This window comes from Borostomias antarcticus (genome assembly GCF_949987555.1).
Source record: "Borostomias antarcticus genome assembly, chromosome: 15".
Lineage (NCBI taxonomy): Eukaryota > Metazoa > Chordata > Actinopteri > Stomiiformes > Stomiidae > Borostomias > Borostomias antarcticus.
The window spans coordinates 2,867,406-2,883,940 of record NC_140248.1 but is presented as its reverse complement, the minus strand read 5'-3'; the positions used below and the strand labels follow the sequence as shown (position 1 = coordinate 2,883,940).

The 16,535-nt window shown below is 43.3% G+C and overlaps 2 protein-coding genes across 2 annotated transcripts in view; both read right to left on the bottom strand.

Annotated features, from left to right (window-relative positions):
* Positions 1–1,578, bottom strand: part of ppm1e (protein phosphatase, Mg2+/Mn2+ dependent, 1E) — a gene marked incomplete at both ends in the record, with an annotated part of 113,629 nt that extends 112,051 nt beyond the window's left edge. Inside the window, one exon of the mRNA XM_084449823.1 lies at positions 1,397–1,578. Within this exon, the coding sequence (XP_084305949.1) occupies positions 1,397–1,578 (182 nt within the window). The remainder of the gene's footprint in view (positions 1–1,396) is intronic.
* Positions 1,579–2,835: 1,257 nt separating this feature from the next.
* rad51c (RAD51 paralog C) lies at positions 2,836–16,312 on the bottom strand. The gene is made up of 10 exons (XM_084450450.1): positions 16,172–16,312; positions 15,705–15,845; positions 15,364–15,601; positions 15,034–15,191; positions 13,387–13,520; positions 12,771–12,902; positions 10,186–10,252; positions 9,844–9,904; positions 5,753–5,813; positions 2,836–3,227 (listed from the first exon to the last, which is right to left on the bottom strand). The coding sequence occupies exons 2-10, from the start codon at positions 15,820–15,822 to the stop codon at positions 3,114–3,116; spliced, it is 1,083 nt and encodes a 360-aa protein (XP_084306576.1). The 5' UTR covers positions 15,823–15,845; positions 16,172–16,312; the 3' UTR covers positions 2,836–3,113.
* Positions 16,313–16,535: the final 223 nt, after the last annotated feature.

The window sequence follows — 16,535 nt, the reverse complement described above, 5'->3', positions numbered from 1 at the left end:
AAGAGAATAAGCTCTTTGTGTAGAAGAACAGATCCATCAGACTGATAATGTGCCACAGCCTGCTGTTAGCCTACTTCCCCACACTGCTAACGGGAATCATCTGCAGGTCTTTGGAATGGCTAGTAGCCTAGTAGCCTACAGTAAGTTGTTCATTACAATACCTGACATCAACATGTGCACTTGCAAAGCTAGTAGCCCTTAAAAACTTTGAAGCCGGTTGTCTCTAGCTTTATGCTTATCACTAGGTAATAAACATACTGTATGTTTCAGACCATCCTTACCCTTCTTTGAAGTCAAAGGCGTATAGTCCATAAACAGACGAATATGCTATTAGTAGCCTAGATTTGAACGTCAAATAGCAATTATCCATACATGCTTGAGAACTTGATAAGCTTTATTAACTCGCTTTGGTTGCCCCTCGTTTAAAACGTGTGTCTATTTCTGGATGTAGAACTATGACGAACTATATTTCAAAACGCTCACCTCCCACATGATTGTGTTGTGAATGTAATGTGCCGTGATGAGCCCAGGGCGGTAGGATAGGATACCAAGCAACACAGGTGCGCTTGGAAGAGGATGGTGAATTCACACAAATTGGAAACAAACGTGCAAATGACATTGTGTGCATCAAATGTTAAATCCGCAACGTTAGGCAAATAGAATCCGACGGAAACTCGTGAATCTAAAGCCATCATGCAACTTTGCATTTATTGCACAAGTCTGATCTTAGAAATAGATCAGGTTATAGCCATTTGCCGAGGACAGTGTAGACTGGTATTCATATTTCTATAAATAGCACGAGGGCATGATAGCTATTATGGATTCTGGTAATGTAGGCTCTACCTCACTGAATGACGTGATAGCTACGCAAGAAGAGGGGATTCACCTGATCAAGACCTCGAATAGAGCATCGGTGGAACACGGAACCACTGGGGCGACGGGAACCCGCGAATAGCTTGAATCAATTGTCGCCTATATGGCGTTTTAAAACATTAAAGGACAGATGAGACATCATGTGGCATTTTCCCATCGGCAACATAGTTTATATAGGCTAGAGCCTAGGCTATATGAATATCACGCATGCAAAAAATGATAAAAGCTCTCTGAATAAACACAACTAGGCTAAACACAGATATTGGATGCACTATTAATAATCTAGTATAACCACTATAGTTTCACTTGTGTCTCAAGTGTCACAGACATTGCCGTGTTCCGGAGTAGGTTAGGCTACATTAAAACGCTTTAGTTTGGGTAAAAACAACCTTGCCAACTCTCCATAGCTGTCCGTCAGCATTGGGCTAGACCCGTCCTAGACTTTCAAAGCCATTCCACAAATGAAAAAGTGAGAATTGCCAACAGGTGAAAAGATATGAATGACAACAAATCAATACTTAACTATTTGCACAGGTGCTGAAGACAGAGGTCGAGGCATTCCCCTTCTACCTCGTCCTCCGAGATGAGGTCCGACAGAGGTCGCATAGGTAGAGGGTCGTTCTCCTGGAGAGGTGGTCTCATCTCTCGGAGAAAGAGCTCCAGGAACCTCCGGAAGGTTTTCTCCTCTGTTGCAGAGCCGGCCATCACTTCTCATTCCTGGACAGACAAGAAACAACTCAAGCCGGGCAGTAAGACTACTACTGGCTGGACTGCTCTCAACACGCACCGGCTGGGGACGCGCGCGCGTGAACGAGGCTTTCGCTCAATCACACACGAGGATGGGAGGATGCTGATGACGTCAGACGGAGGAGATCAAAGGGAAGCGCGTTCATGGAATGCCAGCTCGGGGACGCGCACGCACGAGGAAAGTCTGGACGCTGAAACGAACCACTTACTGGGTTGAGTGGGTAAGAGGTCTCCCCAATGTGCACACCATGACAAACTAAATGATTATAAATTAAACCTAATTTTCGTAATGTTTATAGGTGAATCTAATTTAATAACACTAACACTGACTTGATCTATCATTGTGCAATAAATAGTGTCTTCGTCCACAATCAGCTGGTCAAGTGCGCATCATGTTGCTATAGTCCTTACCTACTGGTGAGATTTCATGGTGTGTAGGCTATATAGGACATGCTAAAAATATCCACAGATAGTATTGCACCCACAAAGTAAAATGAACCATTTCTTAACAGCGTTGGGGTTTATACGAGCTGAGTAAAAAGCTGAGTGAAAGTAAAAATGCTACAAAATAATGCATTTAGACCTGCGTGCCCAATATTTGGTGCATGTTTCAGTTTTTAAGCCACTTCTTAACGATTACTTCACTTCAACGTCGACTGATGAGATCAATACCACAGATCGAGTTTGTAGAAGATCCAAAGTCACACGTTTTCATGAAGTGATAGCAAGCATTTTGGGCAGCCAACCACATTCAGAACAAGATTCGTTGACTTACTCTTGTGTGTGTGCCTCCGTGTGTGTGAACAGCTTATCTAAGGGTTAGGCATTTTAACATCAGACTATCTTCACAGTCATTGTGGATACAGCACTGGATACATGACAGTCAAGCTATATTGAAATCTGAACGGTCATATTTCACCCTCCCTCCGCTGCTGCAGAGACCAGCTCCTAATGTGTCTAATTTAATTACAGAGATGCATCACCGTCCATCTCCCTATGACCCCCTGGGCTGAAAGCTGGATGAAATATGTGGCACAGCAAGATTCACGTCTCGCAGACCAGCCAACTTCCCAAAACTGAAACTCTCAAATCACTTAAAAGCATGGGAGCAGGGTTCAGACTTAACTGTGACATTGAAAGTTTATTTTCCTTTGATCAGATGGACGGGTACGACTTGTGCAACCATAACAGACACAACTCCCCTGCCCTCTCTTGAGTGGGAGTGTTCAAGTATTCTCTCAAATAAATCCACTGAAACCTGACTTTAAATTATATCAAGTGAATCGTTTTTAACATCTTAGTAATACATTCTGTCTTTTTAAAGTCTGTATAAGTTAAACCTCAGAGACAATATTGAACATGGTGTTGTCTTTACAACACTATACACAAAGCAAAACAGTGCAAAATATTTTTTATAACATCAATTGCAAGCATTGGTTTGTGACCAAATGTAAGAAATACAGGTGTTGTTTCTATATCCCCTACGTCCTTGTTTATTGGTCTTCCTTTATCCGGGGCCTCTTGCTCAAGCTTCCTGATTGGCTTGTAGAAGGGTCAGCGGTGTTCACTGGTTGGTCTATTAGGGTCAAATCCCGAAAGCCTTCCACCTGGAGGTGGGAGAAATTGATCCACAGTTTAAAACATGCCGATTTCTTCTCTCAGTGTTGTGGTGTAAAAACATTAAAGGGAACATTACGTTTTTTTATTATTATTATTTTTATTTTCAGGGTTTAGAATGGATTTTTCAATTATTAACCCTCATAAAAATATTTTTCTAAATGCATTAAGCAACAGCTACACTCAATAAATATAAACGTTCTCTAAACATTAAAGGGGCAGTATGTAACCTCTGCGCTATGAGCCTGGCCTGTTAAGAGCAAGCTATGAGCTATATAGCAAAGAGAGAAAATTCCATCTGCCAGGGTAAATTTAGTAGTGCTTCCCCCTAGACTCACGAGTCAGTCTCTAAACGCTGCGCTCAACGGAACACTGAAGACATTCATCCAGACTTCATAGCTGGAAGTGGGTGGAAACTAGGGAAGTACCAACCGGAGGAGATCGGAACCAGACGGTTTTGACCTTTAACACGCGAGCGGTGATCGGACGATTTATTTTGTATTTTGGCCAGTTTAAAAAACGACTTAAAACGTACTAGAGGGCCTATGTTATAAGGCTTAATTAACCACAAAATGTATCTTAATGTAAGGTTATTTTCTTAAAGAGGGATATTTATTTGATGAGGGTATATAGCCTGTTCGATGTAGCTTGATCTCGGGTTGAATGTCCAAAGTCCTTTGCAGTTGTGAGCTTTTCTCCTTGGAACGGCAGATTTCTTATTGTCATTTTGCAAGCGTTTTTTCATACAGCCCAAATATCCAAAGCTGCCACTGCTAATTGCTCCTTGAAAACATCTCTAAAAAGCTCTAGTTTGGACATTTTTACGGTTTAAAATTAGGACATGTCCACCGGTAGCGTTCTTAAAAGGAATTTCAAAATAAAGGTCACGCAAAACAATTCTACTTCTTAGCAGCTTCAGCTCCCTCTATTTTTTCTTACATGATTGTGCAACTGATGGTTATTAATAAATTATTTAACAAAAAGAAAGCCATCGGTATCAGAATCGGACATCTTGGTCGCAAAAAAACGGTAATCAGGACGGCCATACAAATTCATGTTCGGTGCACCCCTAGTGGAAAGAGTTTGAGATTGATAAAAACCTTCATTGCAAAACCAATCCAACGTCTTTAGGGTGGTCCTTCCTAATGTGGCAGTTAATGTTTTGTTTTGATTCTCCAGTTTGTTTGGAGGACATCATTTACAGAAAGGCGGGTCTTTCACCCTACTGGAGATGTAGGCAGTGGTTCTGATTGGTATCATCAATTTTTGGCGCTATTCTAGCAAAGGAGATGTCTCCAGATTTTCGGAAGAGGAGATCTCTAAAGTCTGGTATTGCGAGACTAGCTTCCCCCTCATGGTTTGTGGGTTTGGGTACACCACACCGACAGCCACATAGGAAGAATGCTCCGACTTGCATGTTAACACACTTTGAACCAGGTGTGGCCATACTCAATGGAGCTCAATGTTTGTTTGTTTTCTCTGGTATCGACCTCACACACTAAATTAATATCATTATAATTATTATAATTGCGGTAGCAGAACCAAACTGCATTCTACAAAGATGCGTTTTTCACACAAGAGCTCAATCACTTGCACCTCTTGATTTATCATAGCAATATTGAAATGTTAAAATCTTATACTGCAGCTTTAAAACAGCAATCACAAGAGGCACACCTATAAATAGCCTATGAAAAAGCAGGGTCGCTTTTGAAAGTCCCATATGACATGCAACGTCAAACATATCATACAACTTTAATAGTGCTCCATTTAGCTGTTACATAATGTTTAAATGTGGTGTGAAATACCTCTGTTAGCCATTCATGTCTAAACATGTTCCTTCATTCAGCTTAGGGAATTTGCTTTGCTTGGTATTTCCTACGCTATTCGCTGTGCTCAACCCTGTAGATTGTGGCAGATTTGAAGGTTAGGTCAGCATGTGAGAAAAATGATTATTTCTTACATAGAATAGTGGAATAGTGTTGAGCCAGTCCACCTGGTTGAACCATGAAGGGTCCTGTACTCACAGTGATCTGGTAGGGCACCGTGGTTGAACCATGAAGGGTCCTGTACTCACAGTGATCTGGTAGGGCACCATGGTTGAACCATGAAGGGTCCTGTACTCACAGTGATCTGGTAGGGCACCGTGGTTGAACCATGAAGGGTCCTGTACTCACAGTGATCTGGTAGGGCACCGTGGTTGAACCATGAAGGGTCCTGTACTCACAGTGATCTGGTAGGGCACCGTGGTTGAACCATGAAGGGTCCTGTACTCAGTGATCTGGTAGGGCACCGTGGTTGAACCATGAAGGTCCTGTACTCACAGTGATCTGGTAGGGCACCGTGGTTGAACCATGAAGGGTCCTGTACTCAGTGATCTGGTAGGGCACCCTGGTTGAACCATGAAGGGTCCTGTACTCAGTGATCTGGTAGGGCACCGTGGTTGAACCATGAAGGGTCGTGTACTCAGTGATCTGGTAGGGCACCGTGGTTGAACCATGAAGGGTCCTGTACTCACAGTGATCTGGTAGGGCACCGTGGTTTCCATCTGGCTGGGGGACTTGAACAGGGTCGCCTTCCTGGGAGAGAAAACACAGACAGAAACCGTGTGTTATTATGGAGTATCACACGTGCAGTGTGTTATTATGGAGGATCACACAACCCAGTATCACACAACCCGGCCACTTCTCTGGAACATGTCCATCCATCAGAATCAGAATGCCTTTACTGCCAGGTAGTTAACAACATACTAGGAATTTGCTTTGGTCAATGGTGCATAACACTGATGGAGACAACATTAGACAGTTGCAGGGACGAGACAGGACAGTGCAAATGAGCAGTACAAAATATGAATAGAAAATACAATGTACAATTTACAAAACGTAGTGCGTTTTGTGTATAAGTGTATATACAGTAAGTGTATTGTGTGTGCGCTGTTATACAGTGTGACATGCGATGTGTGTGTGCGCTGTTATACAGTGTGACATGTGATATGTGTGTGCGCTGTTACAGTATACAGTGTGACATGTGATATGTGTGTGCGCTGTTATACAGTGTGACATGTGATATGTGTGTGCGGTGTTATACAGTGTGACATGTGATGTGTGTGTGCGCTGTTATACAGTGTGACATGTGATATGTGTGTGCGCTGTTATACAGTGTGACATGTGATGTGTGTGCGGTTATACAGTGTGACATGTGATGTGTGTGTGCGCTGTTATACAGTGTGACATGTGATATGTGTGTGCGCTGTTATACAGTGTGACATGTGATATGTGTGCGCGCTGCTATACAGTGTGACATGTGATATGTGTGTGCGGTGTTATACAGTGTGACATGTGATGTGTGTGTGCGCTGTTATACAGTGTGACATGTGATATGTGTGTGCGCTGTTATACAGTGTGACATGTGATATGTGTGTGCGCTGTTATACAGTGTGACATGTGATATGTGTGTGCGCTGTTATAGTGTGACATGTGATATGTGTGCGCGCTGTTATACAGTGTGACATGTGATATGTGTGTGCGCTGGTATACAGTGTGACATGTGATGTGTGTGTGCGCTGTTATACAGTGTGACATGTGATTTGTGTGTGCGCTGTTATACAGTGTGACATGTGATATGTGTGTGCGCTGTTATACAGTGTGACATGTGATATGTGTGTGCGCTGTTACAGTATACAGTGTGACATGTGATATGTGTGTGCGCTGTTATACAGTGTGACATGTGATATATGTGTGCGCTGTTATACAGTGTGACATGTGATTTGTGTGTGCGGTGTTATACAGTGTGACATGTGATATGTGTGTGCGCTGTTACAGTATACAGTGTGACATGTGATATGTGTGTGCGCTGTTATACAGTGTGACATGTGATATGTGTGTGCGGTGTTATACAGTGTGACATGTGATGTGTGTGCGCTGTTATACAGTGTGACATGTGATATGTGTGTGCGCTGTTATACAGTGTGACATGTGATGTGTGTGCGGTTATACAGTGTGACATGTGATGTGTGTGTGCGCTGTTATACAGTGTGACATGTGATATGTGTGTGCGCTGTTATACAGTGTGACATGTGATATGTGTGTGCGCTGTTATACAGTGTGACATGTGATATGTGTGTGCGCTGTTATAGTGTGACATGTGATATGTGTGCGCGCTGTTATACAGTGTGACATGTGATATGTGTGTGCGCTGGTATACAGTGTGACATGTGATGTGTGTGTGCGCTGTTATACAGTGTGACATGTGATTTGTGTGTGCGCTGTTATACAGTGTGACATGTGATATGTGTGTGCGCTGTTATACAGTGTGACATGTGATATGTGTGTGCGCTGTTAGACAGTGTGACATGTGATATGTGTGTGCGCTGTTATACAGTGACATGTGATATGTGTGTGCGCTGTTATACAGTGTGACATGTGATGTGTGTGTGCGCTGTTATACAGTGTGACATGTGATTTGTGTGTGCGCTGTTATACAGTGTGACATGTGATATGTGTGCGCGCTGTTATACAGTGTGATGTGATGTGTGTGTGCGCTGTTATACAGTGTGACGTGATACTGTATGTGTGTGCGGTGCGAGCTATGTCCGTTACAGTCAGAGATGATCTGCCAGTATTGCAGAGGGGACAGAGTGGGAGGGGGACAGAGTTGGAGGGGGACAGAGTTGGAGGGGGGACAGAGTTGGAGGGGGGACAGAGTTGGAGGGGGGACAGAGTTGGAGGGGGACAGAGTTGGAGGGGGACATGGGCCTTGCTGATGAGGCTGGTGGCCGTGGGGAAGAAGCTGTTTTAGTGGCGTGAGGTCTCGGCCCTGATGGGCCGCAGCCTCCTGCTGGAGGGGAGGGGTTCAAATAGATTGTGGGTGGGGTGGGAGGAGTCAGCTATCTTTCTAGACCACTTTAGGGCCCTGGAGGCAGGCAGCCAATCACCCTCTCAGCAGAGTGGATGGTGCGCTGCAGTCTGGCCTTGTCTTTGGCTGTAGCAGCAGAGTATTAGGTGGTGATGGAGGAGATGAGGATGGACTGGATGATGGAGGTGTAGAAGAGCACCATCATTGTCTTGAGCAGGTTGTATTTCTGCAGCTGCCTCAGGAAGTCCATCCTCTGCTGTGCTTTCTTGGTGAAGGAGCTGATGTTCAGCTCCCACTTGAGGTCCCAGGAGATTATGGATGCATGATACTTTGGTAATCATACCAGACATTTTTTTTTTTGATATATTGTATCGGAAAACATCAGCAAAACAGGGCCGATGTGAACAACCAATAATTATTTGTGTCTAGCTGCTGCTGTGTATTGTTTTTAAGAAGAAACAATGTGGTGAGTAAATCAATGATTTATCGGATTTTCTAAATGTTTTGGAAATAGAGACAGTGCTTAAATGTGTTTGTATGTATAACATTTGATTATCACAGAAACTTGTCTTTATAGAGATTTTATCAACATCGGTAAATATCGGTTATCACCATGACAGCAATGTTAATATCTGTTATCGGTATTGGACAAATGTTTCATATCGGTGCATCCCTACGGGAGATGATGGTGCCCAGGAAGCGGAAGGAGTCATTCAGGGTGACGGGGCGCTGAGTTCTTCCTAAGTCTACAACCATCTCCACTGTCTTAAGAGCGTTGAGCTCCAGGTTGTTTTGGCCGCACCAGGACAGCAGCTGGTCCATCTCCCACGCGTAGGCAGACTCGTCTCCCTCAGGGATGAGACCGTTAAGGGGGTGTTGTCTGCAAACCTCAGGATCTTGGCAGACTGGTGGCTGGAGGTGCAGCTGTTTGTGTACAGGGAGAAGAGAAGAGTAGAGGGGAGAGGACGCAGCCTTGTGGGGAACCGGTACTGATGGACCGGGAAGCAGAGACGTGTTTACCCAGATTCTCGTGCTCCTGCCTTTCTCTAACTTTCTCTGTCAGAGACAGTGGTGGTGGTGAGTGTTATTCAATCTAATATCTTCTAACTAATGTTGTGATGAGCTGCAGAATGATGCTGTATAGAAGTCCAGGCAGCCAGGAGACCTTGGTTCTCACAGAGAGGGAGAGAGGGAGAGGTTTGTCTCCTCCATGTGTCTCCTCCATGTGTCTCCTCCATGTGTCTCCTCCATGTGTCTCCTCCATGTGCATCTGACTGGCAAGCAGCAGCCATTGTGGAGAGAGGCAGCCAACAAAAGGCAAGCCAGCAGCGTCTGTCTGTTTGTGACTCTTGTCATCCCTCTCACATGCAGAGCACATGCAGATGCAGAGCATTTCCCTGTGTGTTGTTTTGTGTGTTTAGCCATCAATTATCTGCTTTCCTTTAGATTTGTACAACGGTTTATCCAATTGTTTGCAAAGTAAGCCGCTTTCTTTCTTTATAAAGAAAAAAAATATGGATATATACTGTGTATATATATCCTGAAGTGTTTCAGCTGCTCACACACACACACACACACACTCACTCACTCACTCACTCACTCACTCACTCACTCACTCACTCACTCACTCACTCACTCACTCACTCACTCACTCACTCACTCACTCACTCACTCACTCACTCACTCACTCACTCACTCAGCAGGTCAGTGTGTGTGGAGTCCCATAGTAGGTAGAAGCATGTTATCTGAGGGTACCTCTGTGGTCCCTCCCAGTGCAGGATGAGTCTCTGTGTAGCAGCGTGACCCCAGATCTCACCTGCAGGTAGAAACACACCAAGAAAACACGCTAATGACCGCCTGAATGCTCTCTGCTCTAACGCTGCTGCCACCTAGTACAACCACTTCAACATGGCACTACAAGAAAAAAAATGTAGCTACTGGAAGACCAGCCAAGCTTCTGGTATTCGGTGCATAATATACTGTCTGTAAGCTCAGTCTAAATGTAGTTGAGATATATAGAACTTTGATATACTCTATATTTTACAGGAGGGTAGGGTTTGTATCATGAGTTGCACCGAGTACATTGGAATCTCTTACCTAGGGCTGGTATGAGCTTTGATTGGCCGTTCCAGACCTTTGTTGTCATCTGATTGGTGAGAACCACCTAAATACAAAGATGAGAGTTAAAGGTGCAGTATGTGATATTTGGCATCTAGTGGTGAGGTTGCAGATTGCAACCAACTGAATACAATTACATGATGCAATATGTAGATATAAAGGGCTTATTCTAAAATAACGAAAACACAACTTATTTCCATGGGATTATACACTAATTAAAATATACATCTGAATATTATATTCAATCTCTGCCAAGTTAGTTTCCGCTAGATGCCACTAAATTCTACACAGTGCATTTACCTGTGATGACCTGTGACGTTCAATGCAGCTGACACACATTATATCTTAGTGAAGCAATGCCATGTTGTACAGAGAAGATAGTTTAACATTATGCCTCTTAAAGAGGCATCATCACACTTATTTTAGTTGAACCGAACCGTTGTACGTCAGCCCACGCACATGATGTCGTCACGGTTCGCACTGAATAACCTACTATTTTGTGGTGCCGGTTCGGAACCAGCTTTCGGGTTCCCGAACTCATTTCTTTTTAGTCGAAATGCTCGGAACCATTCAAAATGAGGTTCCCGAACCGACACCGAACCGGTTCCCTCTTGGTGGAAAAGGCCTATGAGAGACTCATAGACTGGTGTTCAGACTGAGAGACTCATAGACTGGTGAGAGACTCAGACTGGTGTTCAGATGGAGAGACTCAGACTGGTGTTCAGACTGAGAGACTCATAGACTGGTGAGAGACTCAGACTGGTGTTCAGATGGAGAGACTCAGACTGGTGTTCAGACTGAGAGACTCATAGACTGGTGAGAGACTCAGACTGGTGTTCAGATGGAGAGACTCAGACTGGTGTTCAGACTGAGAGACTCATAGACTGGTGAGAGACTCATAGACTGGTGTTCAGACGGAGAGACTCATAGACTGGTGAGAGACTCATAGACTGGTGAGAGACTCATAGACTGGTGTTCAGACGGAGAGACTCATAGACTGGTGATGAAAACCATGGTATCTGCTGACAGGAGTTTGAAAAACATCAGCAAACATTCTGGTCTGAAATTTGTTGACATGAAATAGGTCAGTTGGAGAAAAGACACTGTATTTTTAGGGGTTTACATCTCCAAGTTTGAAATACCAGCGATGTCTTGGCATTTTTGCATTGCCCACATAAGCAGATTAGCACCTCTGCAGGGAAATTATGAAATAATGTAGCAGATCACTATTTTGCATAGAAAGCAACATATTCTGAGTAATGTTCTTATCTGACCAATTTTGCTCCAGCAAATTCTGGCTCCTTATGCATTAACTGTGACCACTTCTACTGTACATCTCTCCCAGCTGCCTTCCCATGCCTTCGCTTTGTGTCTTTCATATAATAATTCAGTGAGGAGTGTGGGTTGAGCTGAGAGAGGAGAGACTGTGTGTGTGTGTGTGTGTGTGTGTGTGTGTGTGTGTGTGTGTGTGCACACATAGTATTGAGAGAGATACAAAATCAGAATATAGTGCATAAGGCATATATAAAGCATTGACAAAGCTTTCTAGTGAGTCAATAAAGGCTTTGTAAGTTACTTATAGTTCATACTGTAATATTAGTAATAGTTACATTACACTATGTCACCACCACCATTCTCAGAGTGTAGGGCACTTAAAGGAGTAGTAAAGGGAAAATGCATGTTTAGCCCTGTTTTAAGGTTACTTATGATCATATACAATGGTTCAGATCAAAACGTTGACAAAACTAGCACTTTTGAGAAAGTCTGATAATTGCTCTACCACCGTTTTGGTCATACAATGGATGTGGATGGGCACCTTGAAAAATCTTGTTAAACTCTCGATTTCAAAGACAAGAAGCTCACTGAGGGGGTAATTGGTGTCCGTTGGTGTTCTGATATCAAATTTGCCGCAAAGTATGAATCCTGTAGGGTTTTATTGATGCCCATCCACATCCATTGTATGACCAAAACGGTGGTAGAGCAATTATCAGACTTTCTCAAAAGTGCTAGTTTTGTCAACGTTTTGATCTGAACCATTGTATATGATCATAAGTAACCTTAAAACAGGGCTAGACATGATTTTCCCTTTACTACTCCTTTAAGTTTATTACTGAACTTTATCTTAGATCTTTAATGGGAATCTGTACTGTCAGCATAGTTATATTTATATGGAGCAAAAACATCACAGAATCAGCTGATTAAATAAGTGGCTCAGTAAATTAATCCAATTTTGATGAGAAGCGTTTGTGAGAAGTCCTCCAGGGCCTTCTGGCTGTGTGACATGTCATGTTGCTGAGTGCTGACCAACAGCTTTGTTGTTTTCCTCAGTGTCCTTCAAGGGCTCCCAAGTGCCGCCAAAGAACAAATTACTAGAAGAAAGTGAATTTGCTCCAGGGACTTCAAAGAACTCTTTAGCTGATTAAAAACAGCGTAGCACCATCTTGGCATGAAGCAGGCTCCCTATTTAGGCTCTAATTCACCTGGTTGTTAAAAGCAAATAATGAAGGGTGCTTTATCTCTGGGAATTGGTGTGCTGGCCAAATGTGATACTCAACGGGTCGTACCGCAACGTTCTGATTGGTGGCCATCTGGAAGAGCTGCAGAGAGAGGCCATTGAGGAGGCGTGTCCTCTGGGAAAGGTCATCAAAGTCGTTGCGGAACGGGCCGGCAATGCTATCTATTACCACCAGCCGGATCTGAAATGGACCCAAAAATGATCAAGATTGTAATTGAAACATGATTTGATAATTTCCTTATTAATGGGCTAAATTCAGTTCTATCCTCTATTACTGAACAATACTGCATCAAAGGTGAAGAATTATGCTTTAAATTTGAAATTATATTTCTGGTGACGTGGACATATGAAAATGTTTAAACTTTTTTTCAATTTACAGTATGATCCTCGTCTTGATTTGATTTTGACTACAATTTAAGTAATAATCTGCAGTTCTGCAGTAACTGGAAAGCCTGTTATTGTAGTGCAACAACGACAGACGCCTTTGGTTCACAACGACGCTCATTCTCAGAGCTGTATGCTAGTAAACACAGGTGGGGCCGTGGAGCACTGTTTCACCACAGTAACTGTGGATTAAGACATGAAGATGGAATTGAGCCCAACCCAAAAGAGGCAGCTTTGGGAGTCTGTGATGCTATTCTTTTTTCTTTCTTTTTTTTTCATACCTCGGGATGTTGAGCCAGGAAGTCAGGCAGGAGGCACATCTCCGCCAACAGCTCTACGTAGTCATGGCAACGGAGGAGGAAGAGGTTGGAGAGGACCGTTTCCACGGTGAACTCCTTCAAGGCCTCTCGCTGTTCTGGAGAACATGAGGAGATTGAGAGGACATCAGAGGCGACACACAGGTGCATGCTCCCCCAGTCAGCTAGGCCTGCATGGTGTCATATCTTGTAAATGATGGCTAGCACGTAGCCTAGTGATATGGTATTCTTGTAAATGATGGCTAGCACGTAGCCTAGTGATATGATATTCTTGTAAATGATGGCTAGCACGTAGCCTAGTGATATGGTATTCTTGTAAATGATGGCTAGCACGTAGCCTAGTGATATGGTATTCTTGTAAATGATGGCTAGCACGTAGCCTAGTGACTAGAAGGTGTGAAGGGGGTGACAAACAGCTATTGTATTCATCTGCTCCCATCCTGCTCTGCTACTATCCAGGATCGGGATCGGGCTCCGATACTGACGTGCTTCACAGATCAGGTATCGCCCTGACGTTGCCCATCCAACACCCATCCTATTTGGAAATATTTCGGTTTAAACCCAAAGCTAATAGGGAACCTGATAACATTAATGAGGCACTCTGTAAACTAGAGCCATTTGTCCCTCTCCTTACTCTTGTTGTGTGGTGTCATAGTGAAATATGAGGCTGAGACCCACTCTGCTACACATGAGTGAGTGACAGGAGAGCAGAGCCAATTCATCCCAAGCTTATATTTTACTAATTAGTTATTTTTATTTGATGAACGTGGGCGCTGATACGCAAATATAAATATATAGTGGGATTCCAGGATTCTTTCATTGTTAGGCCTCGACCAATATACATGTAGCCATATGGGAGTATAAAATTAATATGTTTTGGCTCCTCAACCTTGTAGCAATAAGATAAGATAACAAGACAACAAGATACAAGATATCCAAAATAATAAAAGGTTTAGTGCAGTACAGTACAATACAGTAGAGAAAAAATATGATGTGTGCAAAGTGTATAAAGTGTATGTTAATGATAATAATCAATTAATTTAATTATAAATAATTATTCAATAAAAAAGACAGCTAGTATCGGTATCGGATCGGTATCGTCAGATATCCAAATTCAGGTATTGGAATCGGATCAGAACTGAAAAAAAGTGTATCGGTGCATCTCTACTGTCAAGTATATTTGATACAGTATTATTGCCCTATGGAATCAGCCATGAATGTTGAATATCTGCCTAGATCATCGACACAGACATAGTCATCCACGATCGGATGGGCTAAGTAGATAAGAATGATACTGATAGACTGCTAGACGACGGATAGCATAGTAAATTGCCAGTTTGGGAACCTTTAAATGTCTAGCCGAGTACCTAGGACTGGAATGAGGAACTGATTAGAATTGATAAGATACTGTAAGGACAAGAATTCCAATGTACCCGTACTTGTTACACATGGCTAATAAACGTTCTATTCTCTTCACTCTACAGTGTGATTTCATCCATTAGTGGGTTGTGAAACAGTGATGATATGAGTTGCATATTATAGAGGCTGATATTGATCTGTCCTCTTCAGTGACTCATATAATTCTTTCTTTCTGTGTCCTGTCCCTCTTACCTGCATCCTCTGCCAGCAGTCTACAGTGCTCTACAGCGGCCAGGGCCAGGTCTACAGCTCTCTGGACAAAGAAGCTCCCCTCTGTGTCTATATACATCGCCTTGCCCCCCAGTCCCCCAAAACACACTGGGATCTGGACATCAACCGCCAACTGGATGCTGAGAGGCAGAAAAACAGGCAGAGAGAGAGAGGGAGTATGTGTGTGTGTGGGGGGGGGGGGGGGTACAAGAACAAGAGAGGAAACAAGTGAGAGGAATAAAAAGAGACATTCTATGTAGCCTGGCAGACAAAATCATGAAAAGCTGTTACTGTGTGGTTGGTTGCCATTACCACAGCTGGGTTTTCCCTATACCAGGTGTTCCGCACACTTCCATGGTCTTCCCCACGGGCAGCCCTCCACCTAGGGCCATGTCTAGCGCAGAACAAAAGGTCACAATGGCCCCAAACTCCTGCTCTCGCTCCAGCAGCTCCAGGGCTGTTAGCCTGCCCTCTGCTGCCCTCTCCTGGACATGCTCGTACCTCACTGTCTGAAGCACATCGACTGCCTCCTCCTGGGAGATGCACGCCTCTACAACAACAAAGAGACAAATGGAGATGTGCACTTCTACTACAGTAAAGTAACGTTATCAGAGTTGGAAAACCTTTTTATTAAAAGTTATATATCAGCCTACCTTTGCTTAGTAGATCAGGCTGCAAGTCACACAGGTCTGCAGCAGAATGAAACCCCGCATTTAGCAGTTTCACTTTGACTGACGGTGCAAAAGCATAGCTTGAAACTGGCCTCTGCATCTTTCCATTGGCTGTTCAATGACCTGAACAAATCCACATAGAGCGAAAATGTGACAACTGACAAACTGTAAATAAGGTAAATAAAAGATGTCTGGCCACTGCTTTAGCGGTGAACACTCATTCATTTCCTTCTTCTTTAAAAAAAAGCATAACAGTGATAAGTACGCCTACACACAATACAGAAGAAGCACGTATCCTAGTGCATACAAAACAATCACTCAGCCACCAGAACAGAAAGAGTAGAGAAAACATGAAAAGAATACCAGTGGTAGGTTACATGCTGTATAAAGGGCAGCACAAGTCTACAAAGTACTGTCCAAGTGAACCCCCATTCAAGCATTTCCCTTACCTTAACAAGGTCTGAGTTTACAACATCAGGTTACAGTTGGAGTTGGTGTATGCCAAACCACATGGTTTGAGTAAACACTCTGGCCGGACCACGGATGTATTAATAGGAGGAAAACAACTGTTACCATTTTCTAATTGTCCCTCTTAAACTCTTCTTTTGCAGCCAGTCCCTCTGAAACTCTTCTTCTGCAGCCAGTCCCTCTAAAACTCTTCTTTTACAGCTCAGTCCGTTGCAGCCACAACGTGCGCGAAGTACAACAGCACCACCGCGTGGCCAATGTGAGAACATCCTTACTCACCCTTTCTGTTTGGCCAATTATGTTCTATTCTAATATAAGTAAAATAAAAAAATAAAAAAATAAATA